Here is a 16,129-nt window from a genome sequence, read left to right on the forward strand (position 1 = left end):
GGAACGCACAATATTTTAAAGACAGCAATTCTCCATTAATTAGCTTGTAAATTTAATGTAAACCCAATGAAAATCCAGCAGGCTTTTTTTTTTTTTTTGGAGATGGAATCTCGCTCTGTTGCCCAGGCTATGGTGCAGTGGTGCGATCTCCGCTCACTGCAACCTCTGCTTCCAGGGTTCAAGAAATTATCCTGCCTCAGTCTCCCGAGTAGCTGGGACTACAGGTGCATGCCACCAAGCCCGGCTAATTTTTTAGATTTTAGTAGAGATGGGGTTTCACTGTCTTGCTCAGGCTAGTCTCGAACTGCTGAGCTCAGGCAATCTGCCCGCCAGTTTGAAAAATAGAAATTAATAAACTGATTATAAAATTTGCATTGAAATGAAAAGGACCACATGTAGCTGGCATAATTATGAAGAACTAAGTTGAACAGCCGGGTATGGTGGCTCAAGCCTGTAATACCAGCACTTTGGGAGGCTAAGGCAGGAGGGTCACTTCAGGCCAGAACTTCAAGACCAGCCTGGGTAACATAGTGAGGCCCTACATCTATAAAAAATTAAAACTAGGCTGGGCGCGGTGGCTCAAGCCTGTAATCCCAGCACTTTGGGAGGCCGAGACAGGCAGATCACGAGGTCAGGAGATGGAGACCATCCTGGCTAACACGGTGAAACCCCGTCTCTACTAAAAAAATACAAAAAAACGAGCCGGGCGAGGTGGTGGGCGCCTGTAGTCCCAGCTACTCCGGAGGCTGAGGCAGGAGAATAGCGTGAACCCGGGAGGCGGAGCTTGCAGTGAGCTGAGATCCGGCCACTGCACTCCAGCCTGGGCGACAGAGCGAGACTCCGTCTCAAAAAAAAAAAAAAAAAAAAAAAAAAAAATTAAAACTAAAAATAAAAAATTTTGAAAGGAAGAATTAAGTTGGATGACTTGCCATATTATATATCAAAACATATTATACATCTAAAGTTATTAAGATAATGTGGCATTGGTGTGAGGTAGATAAAATGATGAATGGATCAGAATAGAAAATCCAGGACAGACACACACATATATGAACATCTGATTTATAACAAAGACTTCAGTTCAATGAAGTGGGGGAAAATGTACTCATTTCAGTAAATAGTGCTGGGTCAATTGGCTATCCATATGAAAAAAATTAAATTTGATCTCTGGCTTACACTGTACACAAAAATAAATTTTAGTTGGATTGTGGACCTAAATATAAAAGCCAAAAACAAGACAAATTCTAAAATATCTTCTTGACTTTGGTGTAAGTGAAGATTTTAAAATTTATTTTATTTTAATTTAATTGAATTAATCAACTAATTTTTTTGAGATGGGGTCTCATTCTGTTGCCCAGGCTGTGGTGCGATCTCAGCTTACTGTAACCTCTGCCTCCTGGGTTCAAGTGATTCTCTTGCCTCAGCCTCCTGAGTAGCTGGGACTACAGGCATACGCCACCATGCCCAACTAATTTTTGTATTTTTAGTACAGACGGGGTAGATGGGGTTTTATTATGTTGACCAGGCTGGTCTTGAAGAACTCCTGACCTCAAGTGATCCGCCCACCTTGGCCTCCCAGAATGCTAGGATTACAAGTATGAGCCACCGCATCCACTGAAGATTCGTTTAAAAGCATACAAAAGGGGAGGGAAAGCGTGAAGCAAAATAATAAATAAATTAAAAGCATACAAGAAACACTAACCATAAAGAAAAGACTGATAACTTAGACTACATTCAATTAAGAAATTCTGGTTATCAGAAATCTAATGACTGGGCGTGTGGCTCACAACTGTAATCCCAGCACTTTGGGAGGCTGAGGCAGGTGGATTATTTGAGCCCAGGAGTTTGAGACCAGCCTGGGCAACATGGAGAAACTTGTCTCTACAAAACACACACACAAAAATTAGCCAAGTGTGGTGGTATGTGCCTGTGGTCCCAGCTACTCTGGGAGCTGAAGCAGGAGGATCACTTGAGCCAGCAGGCTGAGGCTGCAGTGAGCTGTCATTGCGCCACTGCACTCCAGCCTAGGTGACAGGGCAAGATCCTGTCTCAAAAAAAAAAAAAAAAAAAAATCTCATAATGAAGGCAGGCGTGGTGGCTTACGCCTGTAATACCAGCACTGTGGGAGTCTGAGGCAGGAGTATCACTTGAGCCCAGGAGGTTGAGACTAGTCTGGGCAATATAGTGAGACCTCCATCTCTTACCCCTCAAAAATTAGCCAGGTGTGGTACCTGTAGTCCCAACTACTCAAGTGGCTGAGGCAGGACAGTTGCTTGAGCCCAGCAGTTCGAGGCTACAGTGAGCTATGATTGTGTCACTGCACTCCAGCCTGAGTGACAGAGCGAAACCCTGACACACACACACACACACACACACCTCATGAGAGAGAAGAGAAGGGGAGCATGGGAGGAGTGATAAGAGGATCCTAGGTCCATATTTGTGGTCGATGCCTCGCACCCATCAGGACTCTCACGTTGAAGGTCTTCTTGTGAACAGCCAAATTCTAGGCTGGTGGCTCCAAGGAGGTGGCCCATTCCCTTCCATCATCCAGTGGGTGTTGTTACTACCACTGAGGTGGTAGCAGAGGAGGGAGCTGTGGACAGGGTGGGGAAGGCAGCTGCCCCAGGATAAGCAGTTAAGAGCTTCAGGGAATCACTAACTGTGAAGACCTAGTCTCTCCTCGGGTAGAAAGACACTGTGAACTGTGAACTTTTTCCTATTTGGAAAAGTTCTCCTAGAGAAGTGAAAAGAGACTTTGGGGACCATTTGAACCATTTCAAATATGTCCAGTGCTTGCTTCAATCCAAAGTTGGTCATGTGGGTAGGGAAATAGACCTTGGATATCACTCTGGCAAAAAGCTTCTAGTCTGTCTTCAAGGGCATACAGATTTATTGCTTTAGGTTTCACAGTTCCATCCACGATCCACCTGGAACTGATTTTTGTGTATGGTGTGAGGTAGAGGTCAAATGCAATTTTTGCATATGACTATCCAATTAACCCAACACCATTTTCTTTTTTGAGAGATGGGGGTCTCACTTGTTGCCCAGGCTGGCCTCAAACCCCTGGGCTCAAGCAATCCTCCTGTCTCAGCCTCAGCCTCCCAAGTAGCTGCCTGGGCTCTGACATCTTTTTTTTTTTTTTTTTTTTTTTTTTTTTGAGATGGAATCTCGCTCTGTTGCCCAGGCTGGAGTGCAGTGGCATGATCTCGGCTCACTGCAAGCTCCACCTCCCAGGTTCACACCATTCTCCCACCTCAGTCTCCCAAGTAGCTGGGACTACAGGCGCCCGCCACCATGCCCGGCTAATTTTTTTGTATTTTTTTTTTTTTTTTTTTTTTTTTTTGAGACGGAGTCTCACTCTGTCGCCCAGGCTGGAGTGCAGTGGCCAGATCTCAGCTCACTGCAAGCTCTGCCTCCCGGGTTCACGCCATTCTCCTGCCTCAGCCTCCCGAGTAGCTGGGACTACAGGCGCCCGCCACCTCGCCCGGCTAGTTTTTTCTATTTTTTAGTGGAGACGGGGTTTCACAGTGTTAGCCAGGATGGTCTCGATCTCCTGACCTCGTGATCCGCCCGTCTCGGCCTCCCAAAGTGCTGGGATTACAGGCTTGAGCCACCGCGCCCGGCCTGTATTTTTTTAGTAGAGACGGGGTTTCACTGTGTTAACCAGGATGGTCTCTATCTCCTGACCTCGTGATCCACCCGCCTCGGCCTCCCGAAGTGTTGGGATTACAGGCGTGAGCCACCATGCCCGGCCTAACATCATATTTTTTTAAAAGACCATCCTTTCCATACTGCACAGCAATTTCCATTTCTCTAGGAGATTTTTCTTTTTGGAAGAAGTTAAAAGTCTCTGCCAATACGGGCAGGGGGCAGGGAGAATGATATTTTGCAGAATAGTCAGCAGAGGGCTGGTGAAAGCTGCTGCCTGGCTTCTCTTGAGCCAGTGAGACCTGTCTATAGCAGGTCCTGTCGGAGCCAAAATGTAGCCCCAGAAGCTCTCTGGTCCGCAGGGTCAGATGCAAAATGCAGCAGCCTGGTTCTGCTGGAAAACATTTGCAAGAGGAAAGCAGAGGACTTAGTGGAGACGCACTCTCTCCGAAGGGTGAGCAGTCAAGGGTCTGATGCCCATTCTACTCCCACCCCCATTACAAGCCTGGGGGTGGGCTGATACTGAGAAGGACCCCTTTGTCATCTGGCATCTTGGTACTTCAACTAGAAATAGCCTGGGCAGTTTCTGTCACCTGGTCCCAGGTAGAGGTGGGACCTGCAGATAAAGAAAAAATCCATGCCCACTCCAAACTTACTTTAAGTAGAAAAAACCATCTTCCCTTTGATGACTGTCAGGGACCACCTCCAGGTGTGTGCCCCACCCACATCCCCTCATCTTTACCTCCTCTGTGTACACCTGATTCCAACTGTCAGCTCCTGCTTCTCTTTGTCTGAGTGTTTTCCCTAGCTACTGGACTGTTTTACCATCTGTGGGGAAGACTGGAGAAGTGCCAGAAAGCTAGTGCTGCCCTCCCACTCCATCCAGAAGCCCTAACCACTGACTGATGAGAATTGGTGTATAACTACCCCAACTGCCTCGCTCCTCAGGTGCAAAATTCCTGAGGTATGCATTTTATAGCCTCCCAGAGTTCCCAGCTGGGATTAAGCTTCAGAAAGGCGTAGTAGCGTCACAGTAGTAGCGTGCTCAGTAGCACTCTGTATTGGGCTTCCTTCTCTCTCCTGCCTCCCTTCCCTGCTCCCCTGACTGGTGCCTTCTGGGATTGCGGCCCAAATAAACCATCTGGACCCACCTCCTGTCCCAAGGTCTGCTGCTGGGGGAACTGAAACAAAGACAACTTCCATTCCAGGTGAATGATCCCACCCTGACCAATATTCACATAGGAATTGGAGCTAAGGTTAGGATTTTCATCACTGGCCTGGGATATCCGGGCTCTGTAGGGATGAATGCCAACAAGTGAATCAATTCTACTTGTGTGCAAGGTCTCAGGACTGAGCTAAACTAAGACCTGGTCATTTGATAGCATTTATTGGGTAGTGGGTCTCCGCTACAGATTTATGTAAACTCAAGGCCAAGTTTCTGCCACTCGGCTTAATGTCATCTTCAGACTGAGGATTGCTGGTGCTATTCAGAAAGGAACCTCTTTTGACTACAGAATGTGGGAAGTCCAGAAAGGTGTTCCATTTGCAAGGCCCAGAAGATGCCCCAGTTGCTTTGTAGAAGGTGTCACAGACCCAGACACAGGCCCAGGTTTGCTGGCGGGCCCGTCTTGTACTGACTCATGGTCAGCAGTTTGACTTGCTGATTTATAGACTATAAGAAGGCCTGGTGTGATATTGACTTGGCTAATAGTTTTCATCTCAAGTAACAACTGTGATCGGTAGCTTTGTTCAAAATGATTCTGTGATCATGGTGGTTTTGTGGCATAGCAGAAGCTGTTGGTGTCCTGTCCACATCACCTCGGATTACTGTCCCAGAATTTGCCAACAGTATTCTACAACAAAACCTAACTGGTGATTTATTCCTCTGTGTAGGTGGGAGGGGCTGGCCAGAAACACTAAAGGGTTAATTTCCTGGAAGCACCCCTCAGCTCACAGATGGAAAAAAAAAATGTTATATTAGTTTGCTTGGGCTACCATAACAAAATACCATGGACTGGGTGGCTTAAACCACAGAATTTTGTTTTCTTACAGTCCTAGAGGCCGGAAGTCACAGGCCAAGGTGCCAGTTGATTTGGTTCCCGGTGAGGGCTCTCTTCCTGGTTTGCAGACGGCTGCCTTCTCTGTGTCCTTACATGATAGAAAGAGAGCACTCTGGTGTCTCTTACTCTTCTTATAAGAGCACCAATTCTATTGGATCAAGACTCTACTCTGATGACCTCGTACAGTCTTAATCACCTCCTTAAAGGCTCCATCCTCAATACAGTCACGTGGGAGGTTAATGCTTCAACATATGGATTTTAGGGAGGCACAATCCAGGCCACTGCAAACATGGTAACTGATTAGCTATGTCTGCTGTGGATGAAGGAAAAGGACAGTGTGGACTCAAACGGTGGCTTGAGCAGCATTGGGGGATTGTTAGGGATAGACATCATGTCTCATTTATATCCACCATGGCACCTGACCCATCCTGGGAACCAGAGTGTGACCACTATCCAGTTACCACCTGTGTCCAGTGCAGATTAGAACTTTGCAGGGCCTCAGCTGGGAGGGCCCTGGGCAACAGGAGCTGCTCAGAGCCAAATAAAGCAGGGCGTGGGTTTTGGTGCTCTGAGCTGGAGGCCACGCAAGCACTGAGAATGGGGCAGGATGACCAGAAAGCAGCATGACCTCTTGCCCTGTGTCCAGGAGAGATGAATCCCAGGTGCTGGCCAAGAACACCAGAGAAAGAAGTGGATGACTCTGAAAGACAAGACCAGCCCATCTGCCCTGGCAAGTGTGCCTGTCCAGGTTGCATTTGCAGGTCATGGACGCATGGGTTGAGAGGGCCAGGGTGTCCAGAGGCCAGAGGCCAGGAGAATGGCCAGGAAAAGAAAGAGGAAAGCCTGAGGCCTGGGGCTAGACACGGGGCTCACTGGATCATAGGTCAAAAAAGTGGCTTTCAGGGTCAGACAGCTAGCCAATCATCCAGGGGACATATCTCAGGGGAAAACTGGGACTCATCCTAGAGGGGTGGGTGGTGGAGTGAATGGGCATAGGAATCTTGCCTCCTTACCCTCCTTCCACCCAAACTCTGAGACAGGTGAGCCATAAGGTGCCTAGGCCTGGGGGCGGTAGGGTGGGATGGGGTTGGGGTGTGGCTCAGATAAACAGCCCTGGAAACCACAAGCTGCCCCACCCAGCCCAGGCATGACCCTGCAGCCTCTGTGTTGGATTGGATCTAATTTCTGAGCCTCTGTACATTTGGGTCAAATTTGGTTTGGTCTGTCCTGGTTCTCAGCAATGTCTGGACAACCACCACTTTGGTCCTGACCAGAGAGCTGGGCGACTGAGTCCTCAGTGGCCCTATTATGCTCCCAGGCAGAGCTCAGGCCTGCTAGCCTGCTCCCCCTCCCCTAACAGTCCCCAAGAACAGACGTGGGGCAGGGAATACTTGCGTAGTCAAACTCTGGGGCTGTTTAAAAAGCCCAAGGCGCAAGAGGGCTCCCGGGGGCAGGGTTTGGAGCTGCCCCTAGAGCTGCTGAATGGCTGCTGAGAAAAGCAAACTCACACCAAGGAGGCAGGTGAGAGGCCGGGCGGGCACCACCTGCATCTGGTTTATTGTTCTGTTTTCTCCAAACTTAGCAGAGCAGAATGTGAGGCCACCTGGGGGGCAGCTGGGCCCACTGCATGGGGCCAGCCAGAGTCATTGTGAGTGTGTGGGCCAGAGTCCATGAGACATCCAAATACAGGAGGCCTGGCACCCCGTCTTCTGCCTCCTCCATGCCCAAAGCCCCCACAGGGAGGCATGATGCGGCAAGCATGAGAATGCAGGTCTCAAAGGAAGTGGGGGCAGCTGCGGGGTGAAGCAGCTGTTGGAAGCTCCATGGGAGCCTGGGCAGGCCTCCCCAGGCTGTGGGGCGCCGCCCTTTCGCTGCACAGAAGTTGGGATGTTGGGCCACTTGAGATGGGTCAGATGCAAACAGGACCTTTCCAGGTCACTTCTCCCTGAGCTGTCCTTTTTCCCACAGTCCCCACCCCATGCTCCCCTCACCCGACATCCCTTGTCTGCACAAGATCCATCTCTTTCAGAGGAACCAAGACCCAGACAGTGAGGCCCAGAATCCCAGCACCTCCCTGGGATGCTCTCCTGCCAAGAGCATCTGCACAGTGCTGGGGCTTCTGACCACCCCAAGACAGGGAGGCGAGAGAAGCCTGTGGGGCTACTAGCGGGAGGCTTGAGCATGGGGTGAAGGCCCCTCCCCGTTCCGCTCACAGGCTGAGGTCTGCCCATGGCCCCGGCCCTGCATCTGTCTGTGCCACCATCCAGGGTGTGGCTGTGAATCCCAGAGGGACCTCCAGTCCGGGCTCCATGGGAACAACAGCTGCAGACCTGGTGGGGCAAGAGAGGGAGAGAAGGTCGGGGAGGAAGGCTGGCTGCCAGGGGACACGAAGCCACTTCTCTCTACCCGGTCAGCTTGGGTTACTGGGGTGGGCTATGTACCTCAGAAAGCTGTCTGGATGGGCCCTGGGGAGGAAGACCTGGACCCCAGCTCCCCAGCCCTGTGGGGCTGCTAGCGGGGAGGCTTGAGCATGGGATGAAGGTGTTTAGAGAGCAAGCCCATCTCAGGGCCAGGTGGGGCACAGGAGGCCAGACCCAGCCAGAGACCTACCATAATTAGGAGTATGCCAGGCCCTGAAGCCCCCGGGCTGGAGAGTGGAACTTGTCAGAATCCTCAAAAGACTGGTCTGCAAGAGTCAAGGAGAAAGGAGCCATAAGCCATGTGCCACCCGGGGAGCCACCTGCCTGTCACTCTCTGGGCTGAAGACAGCAGGCAGGCGATATAACACTTTCTGAAGGCAGTCAGCCATCCCTAGCTCTGGCCCAGGGCAGCACTGCAGATCAGGGATGAGGGGTGCCTCTCAGATGCTCAGGGGATGCAGCCCACGCCCTTGCTCCCTACCTCCCTCAAGACAGAGACAACCCCAGGCTCCTTCTCCCAGGGTGGCCTCCTTCAGAGGGCCCATCTGCTTCCTCAAGCACATGGACATGTACCAGGGCAGAAAAGGAAAGAGGCCAGCCTCTAGGAGTACTGACTGACATACCCACAGCAGCATCCTGTCTGCCTCCCCAACCTATGAAATTAATCACTCCACCACTCCCCACCCCTGCCTGACTCCCTCCCATGCTTCTCCTTGCTGGCAGGAGAAATCGGTGACCCTCTGTTCTCTCCATTCCTCACATTCTAAGCTCCAGACACACCTAAGAAAAAATATCCAAAACTTGGAAATAAGTGTATCGGTGTATCCTTTCGAAGTCAACCTAGAACATTATCAAATAAGCCCACCTTAAGAGTCATCTTATTCTGGGGCATGTGACGTCTTTTGACTTCACACTACTGGCTAGGGCCCAGGCTTTGCTCATTGGATGGATGTTCACTTGGAGGAGGCTGAGAAATGGCAGATGATTTCTCATTGGTAGAAAAGACAATCCCCAGGGGAAGGTTACAAGTTTATTGCTCTGTAGAAGCAGTTTGCAGCCAGCAATCTTATTTCAGCCCTCCTTGTTTTACTGGCTTCAGTCTCTCACCGTCTACTTTAAGCTGCTTTGTCATCCTGTTATGTCCCTCATTAATGAGTTAAATAAATCGTTGGCATATATTTGTATGTTATGTTTTTATGTATTTATGTATTTATTTCTGAGACAGAGTCTTGCTCTATTGTCCAGGCTAGCCAGACTGGAGTGCAATGGCGCAATCTCGGCTCACTGCAGCCTTGACCTCCTGGGCTCAAGTGATCCTCCCACCTCATCCTCCCAACTGGCTGGGACTACAGGCATATGCCACCACACCCAGCTCATTTTTGTATTTTTTTTTAGAGATGAGGTTTTGCCATGTTGCCCAGGCTGATCTTGAACTCCTGACCTCAAGTGATCTGCCCACCTCGGCCTCCTAAGGTGCTAGGATGACAGGTGTGAGCCACTGTACTCGGCCATGTTAAGTTATTAATGTTTTGAACGTGGGCTTCAAATCTCTGTCTTCCCACCCCCACATCTTTGGCCCAAGGTCTTCTCTATCTAGGGCATTCCTCCCCAACTAAGGACCCCTGCCTCCTTCTTCAAACCCTGCTTGGGCAAGTCCTTCCCTGAAGATGGGCTACCCTCTACCCTCTGGATGGGTCACCTAGCAGCTCCCTTGGCCGCCCGCCCTCCCTGGCACAAAAGTCTGTTATTATTTGAGTCACCATCACAGGCCTGCCTGAGCTGTGCAGAGGAGGGTCCCTGGTGGGAAGGGGCCCTATTCTGTGTGCAGGGCAGGCATTAGCACAGTTCTCAGAAGTTTCTGGGCTGCACCTAGTTGCTCTGACTGCCCCCAGAACAGTTGATTCTGCGGGACGCCGCGGACATGTATCATCCTTAGTTGTTCTCCCAGGCCCTGAGCTTTCCCACCCTCTTTCCAGTGTCCCCGGACTCTCATACAGGGACCCTGGAGCACAGAGGCTCCATAGAGCATTGTCCACAGCCCCCTCCCCTGCCTCAGCCTGGTGGCTGCCCCACCTGCCCCTGCCTTGGATTTGGAGATGGCTCTGGGGCCCAAGACACTGGCCTTGCTCTTGTGACAGGCATCCCAGCCTGATCAGCCCCCACATCAGGCTGAGGAAACGATGAGGGTGTCTCTTCCTGCATCTCAAGGTCATTCCTCAGAAACTAATCTCAAGATGTTCTTAGAAAAACACATTTTTGTGCTCAAATAAATTTGCATCTTCTGTTTCCTAGAAGGTTCACAATGTACCCTGGCACATGAAAAGCTCTGACAAATTCTTCAATAGCCACTTACGTAATTTCAACACTGATTCTTTCCTAACTAAGCTCTGTTGCTCTGACCCATTATTGCCTTGGGGAATACTCAATAGGATGTGCTCTAACCCAACCCCTTCCAGATCAGTGCCCCACAAACTGCACTGCAGCCTTCTGTGTGGGTGTGAACGGTGCCCTTCTGACGCATATATTCATTCAATAATTCGACTATTTATTAAGCACCTGCTGTGTGCCAGATTGAGTCCTAGGGGATCCCGTGGAAGCATCCCTTAGCCAGATAAGAAAACACCTGTAAGCCTCTTAGGGAAGACACTGGCCCCAGCCCCCACTATCTCCATACACAAGGATCTGTTCCGCCCCACCCACATCCTGTTGCCCCCTCCTTTTCCACAGCCTGTCCCTTCCTCTGTCCTCCCAGTGAGTTTCCAATCACCACTTGGATAGGAAAGGTTCTGCTGGTTCAAAGGTTCTGCTGCATGTGAGTAAAGTGAGGGAACAGCCATTTCAGGAATGGAATGTGGGAAGATGACTTGGTCTCAAGTCCTAATCTGTACAATGTGGTGAGGGAAGCTGGGCTAAGCCTCGTCTAAGGTCAGTCGCCTTCCATCTTCAACGACCCAGTCCCTCACAGTGGTGTGTGCTACCCTCTGGTGGACACAGGGAGGCACAGGTACAGGCGTGCAGCCCACCAGCTCCGAGGGTCTTTGCTCTGGGCTCAGCTGGATGGGGATGGGGTGTTGGGGTAATTTCTAGACCTCATCAATTGTGATTTGAGTCTCTTTCCCTTGGCCAAGTGGTCAACTGAGAGCATCCAGAGTGGCGACCATCCCAGGCTGGGAGACCAGGGGAGTGGGGGCCAGAGGCCAGCAGAGCTACCTGCTCTGTCCTCCAAGAAGAGCTGGTCAGCCAGCATGAGGCACTGGTGAGATGCGGATGGAGTGGGCCCCTCTAGCCCAGCTGCTCCACAAGGGCCCCTCCTTTCTGCCACAGTGAGGCAGGGTGGATCACTCACCTGGAAGCCCTTCTCCGTGGGCTCTGGGGCAGGCCTGGGGTGGGGAGCTTGGGGGGCGCAGCACGGGGGCGAAGGCGCTCCTCTGTTTGACGGCGGAGATCATGTTGACAGGCGAGAAGGAGAAGACGCTGGTGGTGGGGGCAGCGGCCGGGAGGGACATGGAGGAGGCAGCCGCCAGCGGGGGGCTAGAGGGCATGACTCCGGGGCGGGGCGGGGAGGGGCAGGCGCAGCAGGGAAGGCGGTGGGAGACACAACAGGGAGACAGCACCAGAGTGAGCAGCTTGGCTGGGGCCCCACGTGGGCTGCTGACCCAGGTACCAGGCTCAGACCTCACTGGGAGCTGTGAGGGTCCTGGGCCAGCCCTGCCTTCTCAAGGGTTCTGAAGACCTTTTCTCGGGGCTGGGGATGACAGGGCCAGACCAGGTTAAGACAAAAGCAAAACCAGAACATTCAATAAAACCAAACAGTGGGAGGTAACCCCCAAAAATGAGATGAGCAACAGCTGGACCACTTCAGGATTTCTGCTGAAAACCCCTGGGATTCTGAGATGCTAGGAAACATTTATGAGCCTTGGGGTGACAAGGCTAGAGTCATAGTTCAGGAGTCACAGAAGAGCTGGACCAAGTAGTCAGGGATGAAGTTTGGGGGAACACACAGGCTCCTGTTATAAGCCTCTCTGTCCAACATCACAAACAGCACTCCAACTTCCTCCTCAAATATGCTCTCCTTGCCAATGTCCCCTATGTTCCTCTCTCCCTCTCCCACCTCCCCCTGCACCCTGGGGCACTTTGTTTCCTTACAGCTTAATGCAGGTCCTTGTCATCTCCAGCCTGGGCCCTGGGGGGGTCTCCTGAATCTCCCACTTCCAGCTGGTCAATTTAAAGCAAAGTGCAGGGATCTACATCCTCAGATCTTCCTGTTCTCAAACTCCCCAGCCACCTAGACTATGGCTTGCCTTCCTGGGAATGGCAAGGGAGCCTCCTGCACACAGGCTTTGCCTGCCCCCTCTTCCTGCAGCCTCCTTTCCTGGGGGCTCAGGCCCAGGGCATCGCTGGATCCCACCTTTCTACATTCTCATCTGAAACCAATTCCCTGCCTCTCTCCTGTAAAGACTGGTAGGGCTGTGATTTGAGTATTGTCCAGGCAGCAGGCAGTGGGGTTGGTGGGGCTTCCTGGAAGAAAGCAATAGCCTGAGAAGGCTGCCTTTGGCATCAGAGGACCCTCCTACTTCCCTTGATACAATAATGCCTTCAACAGCTGCCCCTCTTCCAAATGTCCTCAGCCTCATCTCCTTTAAGACAATAGTCACTGCCAGCTGGAGAGGCCCCCAGAGCCTGATGAAGGACTTGAGACCAATGCCAGAAAATGTACTATAGCTCTCAATGCCCAGGGCTCACAGCCACATTTTGCACCTTGGGTAGGTAGTGTGGGGAGTAGTGTGGGTAGTGCGAGTCATTCCAGGGTTCCTGGTGGCTGAAGCAGAAGAACAAAGAGAGACCCAAACAAACAGCCCCTGAGTCTCTGGCTGGGACAGTTCTGATGTCATTCCAGGAATGTTCTGGGAAACTCAATGAGAATGACATCCCTTGGAGTTGGGCCACAAAGCACCTTGAACGTAGGGGGTGAAAGGGTAAGCCTTCGTCAAGACAGTATCATGAAATGGGACCAACCCTCGCTCAAGCCCACTGTGTCTCCAGCTGACGCTGGGTTTAAGCAGCTCTAGAATTCTTGATTTTCTTGCTGAATCGGAAGACCCCAGGTGGGCTGGCTTCTTCACACTGGGGCAGTGTGTTCCTCTACTGTTGACCACAGTGTATGTGCGGGAAGGAACTCATGCTCCAGGCCCCACTAGTGTTGGCCCAAGGGGAAAGCTTCAAAACCAAGGGGACGCCCACAGAGAGGTTGTGAGGGTACTGCCCCAGAACTGAAGGGAAGGAGGAGCAGTCAAGCCTGGCCTGAGCAAAGAGCCAGCGGCCTTGGGAGGGATGCCAGAGGGCCATGGCCTATGCGGACTCTGGCTTTTGGGGCCTTGGGTCCCAGAAGTTGAGCCCAAGCCAGAGAGGGCCAAGATCAAGCCTTCAGCCAGAAACAGCAGCAGGCAGGACACATGCCCTGCAAGGAAAGCCAGGCTGGTGGACAGACAGTGCAGTCTCGGCAATGGCAAATATGGGACATGGAGAGGGGAGGGTACCACGGGCAAAGCCAAGACCAGTTCCTTCTGGGACAACCTTCACTACTTCTCCAGCTCTGCAGGGTCGCCTGGGACTTCAGGCACTACCTCTCTTATGATTGATAGGGAGGCTTCTTGCACATGACAGGAGTGGGGGGATCCCCCAAGCCCTGGGCTTTGCATACAGTGGGTGCTTTATAAATGTCTGTTGAATAGCTAAGCTAAAAAGACCTGTGAACTTACTGATCTGGAACTTGATGTTGAAAGAGTCTTGAGGGCAGTGTAAAATGACAAGGCATCAAAGCCGTTCGGAATGTCACTCACTCATGACACGCAGACATTACCTGTCCACCCAGCTCTGAGCTCCCCACTCTAAGAAGCCAGATGGGACGTGGTCAGCGCCCACAGTCAGGGCTGGGACTCCGAAATTAAACACTGGCGCTTTAGGCACAGTGGCACATTCAGATCCGAGATCAACCTTTAGCAGGGGGTGGAATTGACCCTATTTGACTGTGAGGAAACAAGTTCAAATAACTTGCTGAATGCCCAGCAGCTCCTGATTTGGACACTGAAACTCAAATTCTGTCTGATCACACAGAATTCGCTCGCTCTGCCGGACGACATCACAGGGACCACATCCTCCCCACGACCACCTGGCCTCTGGAGTCCTGGGGGCTGGGGGCGGCTGGAAGCTGGCTTCCCTCGAGCACTGAGTTTCCTTAGGCTTCCGGCAGGCGGCGCCAGCCTCCTCCCCAAGTCCCAGCGCGAGATGGGAAGGGGGCGGTGTCCCAGGTTTCAGATGGGCGCCCGCCTCCCATTAAAGCCCACTTCAGGGGGACTGGAGGCCTAGAAGCGATGTGCGTAACGGATCGGCAAAGAAGGCTAAAGAACTCTGGCCCCAGAACCCCGGGATGTGCAGCCTAGGGGTGGGGTTGAGGTCCCGCGATAGGGGAGGTCCTAGGCGGGGACGGTGGGCCTGGCCCCGAGGGCTGAGCCAGGGTGGACTCTCACGGCGTCCCACGCCTCAATCCGTGGGCGGGGGCGGGGCTGAGCCCCGTTCCGCTCCCCGGTCCCAGCCCTTCCCTTGCCGGCGGGGGACACTCACTGGCGAAAGGCGAGGTGGCGGTGGAGCCATTGAGGAAGCTGGGGGACCCAGGCACGCCGAGGCCGGCCACTCCCGGCGCTCCGTAGCCGCCCAGGCCAGCTCCGAGGCCACTGCCGTAGCCGCTCTGCTGCGAGCCGGGGCTGGGCGCGAACCCGCGGGGAGACGCGCTGCTGCAGCTGCGCGCATAGCCTGCGAGAGAGAGCGCGGCCGTCAGGGAGCAGCGCCGGCCGGGGGAGGGACGGTGGCGGGGCCTGAGGACGGCGGGGAGACGCGGCGCACGCACCCGGCTCGGGCCCCGGGGTGGCGTCCCCGACGGCGATGGCCAGCGGGCTGCTGAAGGCGTTGATGCCCACGACGGCGGGGTGCGGGTGGCTTGGGGCCAGGGGTCCGAGCGGCCCGGGTGCGCGGGGGGTGCTGTACAGAGCCTCGGCCACATCCGCCGCGCGCTTCAGGAGGAGCTCCTGCGAAGACAAGAGCGGGGTACGGCCGGGACAACCGCGGGCGCCGCGTGCTGGGGAGCCCCGGGCCGGCGGCGCTGGGAGGGCGGAGGCGCCATACCTGGTTACTGCCGGGCACTCCGTACAGGGCCTCTGCCAAGTCGGCCGCCCGCTTCAGCAGCACTTCCTGGGGACAGGGGGAGAGACAGCGCGACGGAGGGGCAGCCCCTGGGGGCGACGAAGGGGCCCTCGGGAGCCCCTCCTCACCCCCTTGCCCGCAGGACACCCTCAGTCCCGCCCCACCCCCTCTGAGTACCTTGGGCAGCCTCTCGGGGTCTCCGGGGTGTCTGGGAATGACTTTCTGTAGCCTCTGGAATCCGTAGTCAATGGTGGGCTCGTTCAGAGCTGGGGAGTGGGGCGTCGTTTGGAGGACGTCTCCCCCGCAGCCCCCCACTCCCAGGGTGAGACGCAGGGCGCCAAAGGCAGGCCAGCGCCCAGTCCAGGAGCCTCGCTGCAGCCCCCTCCACCAGGCCCAGCCCAAGTTCCCCGGAAAACTCCAGGCACGCCCGGCAGCGAGGTTCGGGGAAGTTTCAGTTCCTTCGTTTGTTCATTCAACAAATATTTACTGGGCCAGGCTCTGTCCTCTGCCCTAGGCGCCTGGCATGAACACACCGGCACCCATTTGTGATTAGAAAAAAAGGGAAACTGTATACACATATGAGTTATAATCCTAAGGAAAGGACTCGATGGAGAGTTTTCTCTTTCCATCTGGTCAAATCAGGAGTTTATTATAAAAAAAGAAAAAACTTGGCCGGGGTCGGTGGCTCAAGCCTGTAATCCCAGCACTTTGGGAGGCCGAGACGGGTGGATCACGGGGTCAGGAGATCGAGACCATCCTGGCTAACACGGTGAAACCCCGTCTCTACTAAAAAAAAAAAATTAC

At 53.2% G+C, this 16,129-nt stretch overlaps 1 protein-coding gene across 8 annotated transcripts in view; it reads right to left on the reverse strand.

Annotated features, from left to right (window-relative positions):
* Nucleotides 1–7,212: 7,212 nt before the first annotated feature.
* EBF4 (EBF family member 4) overlaps nt 7,213–16,129 on the reverse strand; it is a 70,108-nt gene continuing 61,191 nt past the window's right edge. For 3 of the 8 annotated variants that reach the window (XM_030915839.1, XM_030915836.1, XM_030915835.1), the window contains 6 exons: nt 15,503–15,591; nt 15,033–15,373; nt 14,750–14,938; nt 11,475–11,556; nt 8,319–8,394; nt 7,213–8,038 (listed from right to left, as the gene is read on the reverse strand). In XM_030915839.1, the coding sequence (XP_030771699.1) occupies nt 7,872–8,038; nt 8,319–8,394; nt 11,475–11,556; nt 14,750–14,938; nt 15,033–15,373; nt 15,503–15,591 (944 nt within the window). In that variant the 3' untranslated portion in view covers nt 7,213–7,871. Of the gene's footprint in view, nt 8,039–8,318; nt 8,395–11,474; nt 11,673–14,749; nt 14,939–15,032; nt 15,374–15,502; nt 15,592–16,129 lie in introns of those variants that run through there. The other 5 variants (XM_030915840.1, XM_010379002.2, XM_030915837.1 and 2 more) reach the window with 4 other exon arrangements.

The sequence above is a fragment of the Rhinopithecus roxellana genome, chromosome 13 (assembly GCF_007565055.1).
Source record: "Rhinopithecus roxellana isolate Shanxi Qingling chromosome 13, ASM756505v1, whole genome shotgun sequence".
NCBI lineage: Eukaryota > Metazoa > Chordata > Mammalia > Primates > Cercopithecidae > Rhinopithecus > Rhinopithecus roxellana.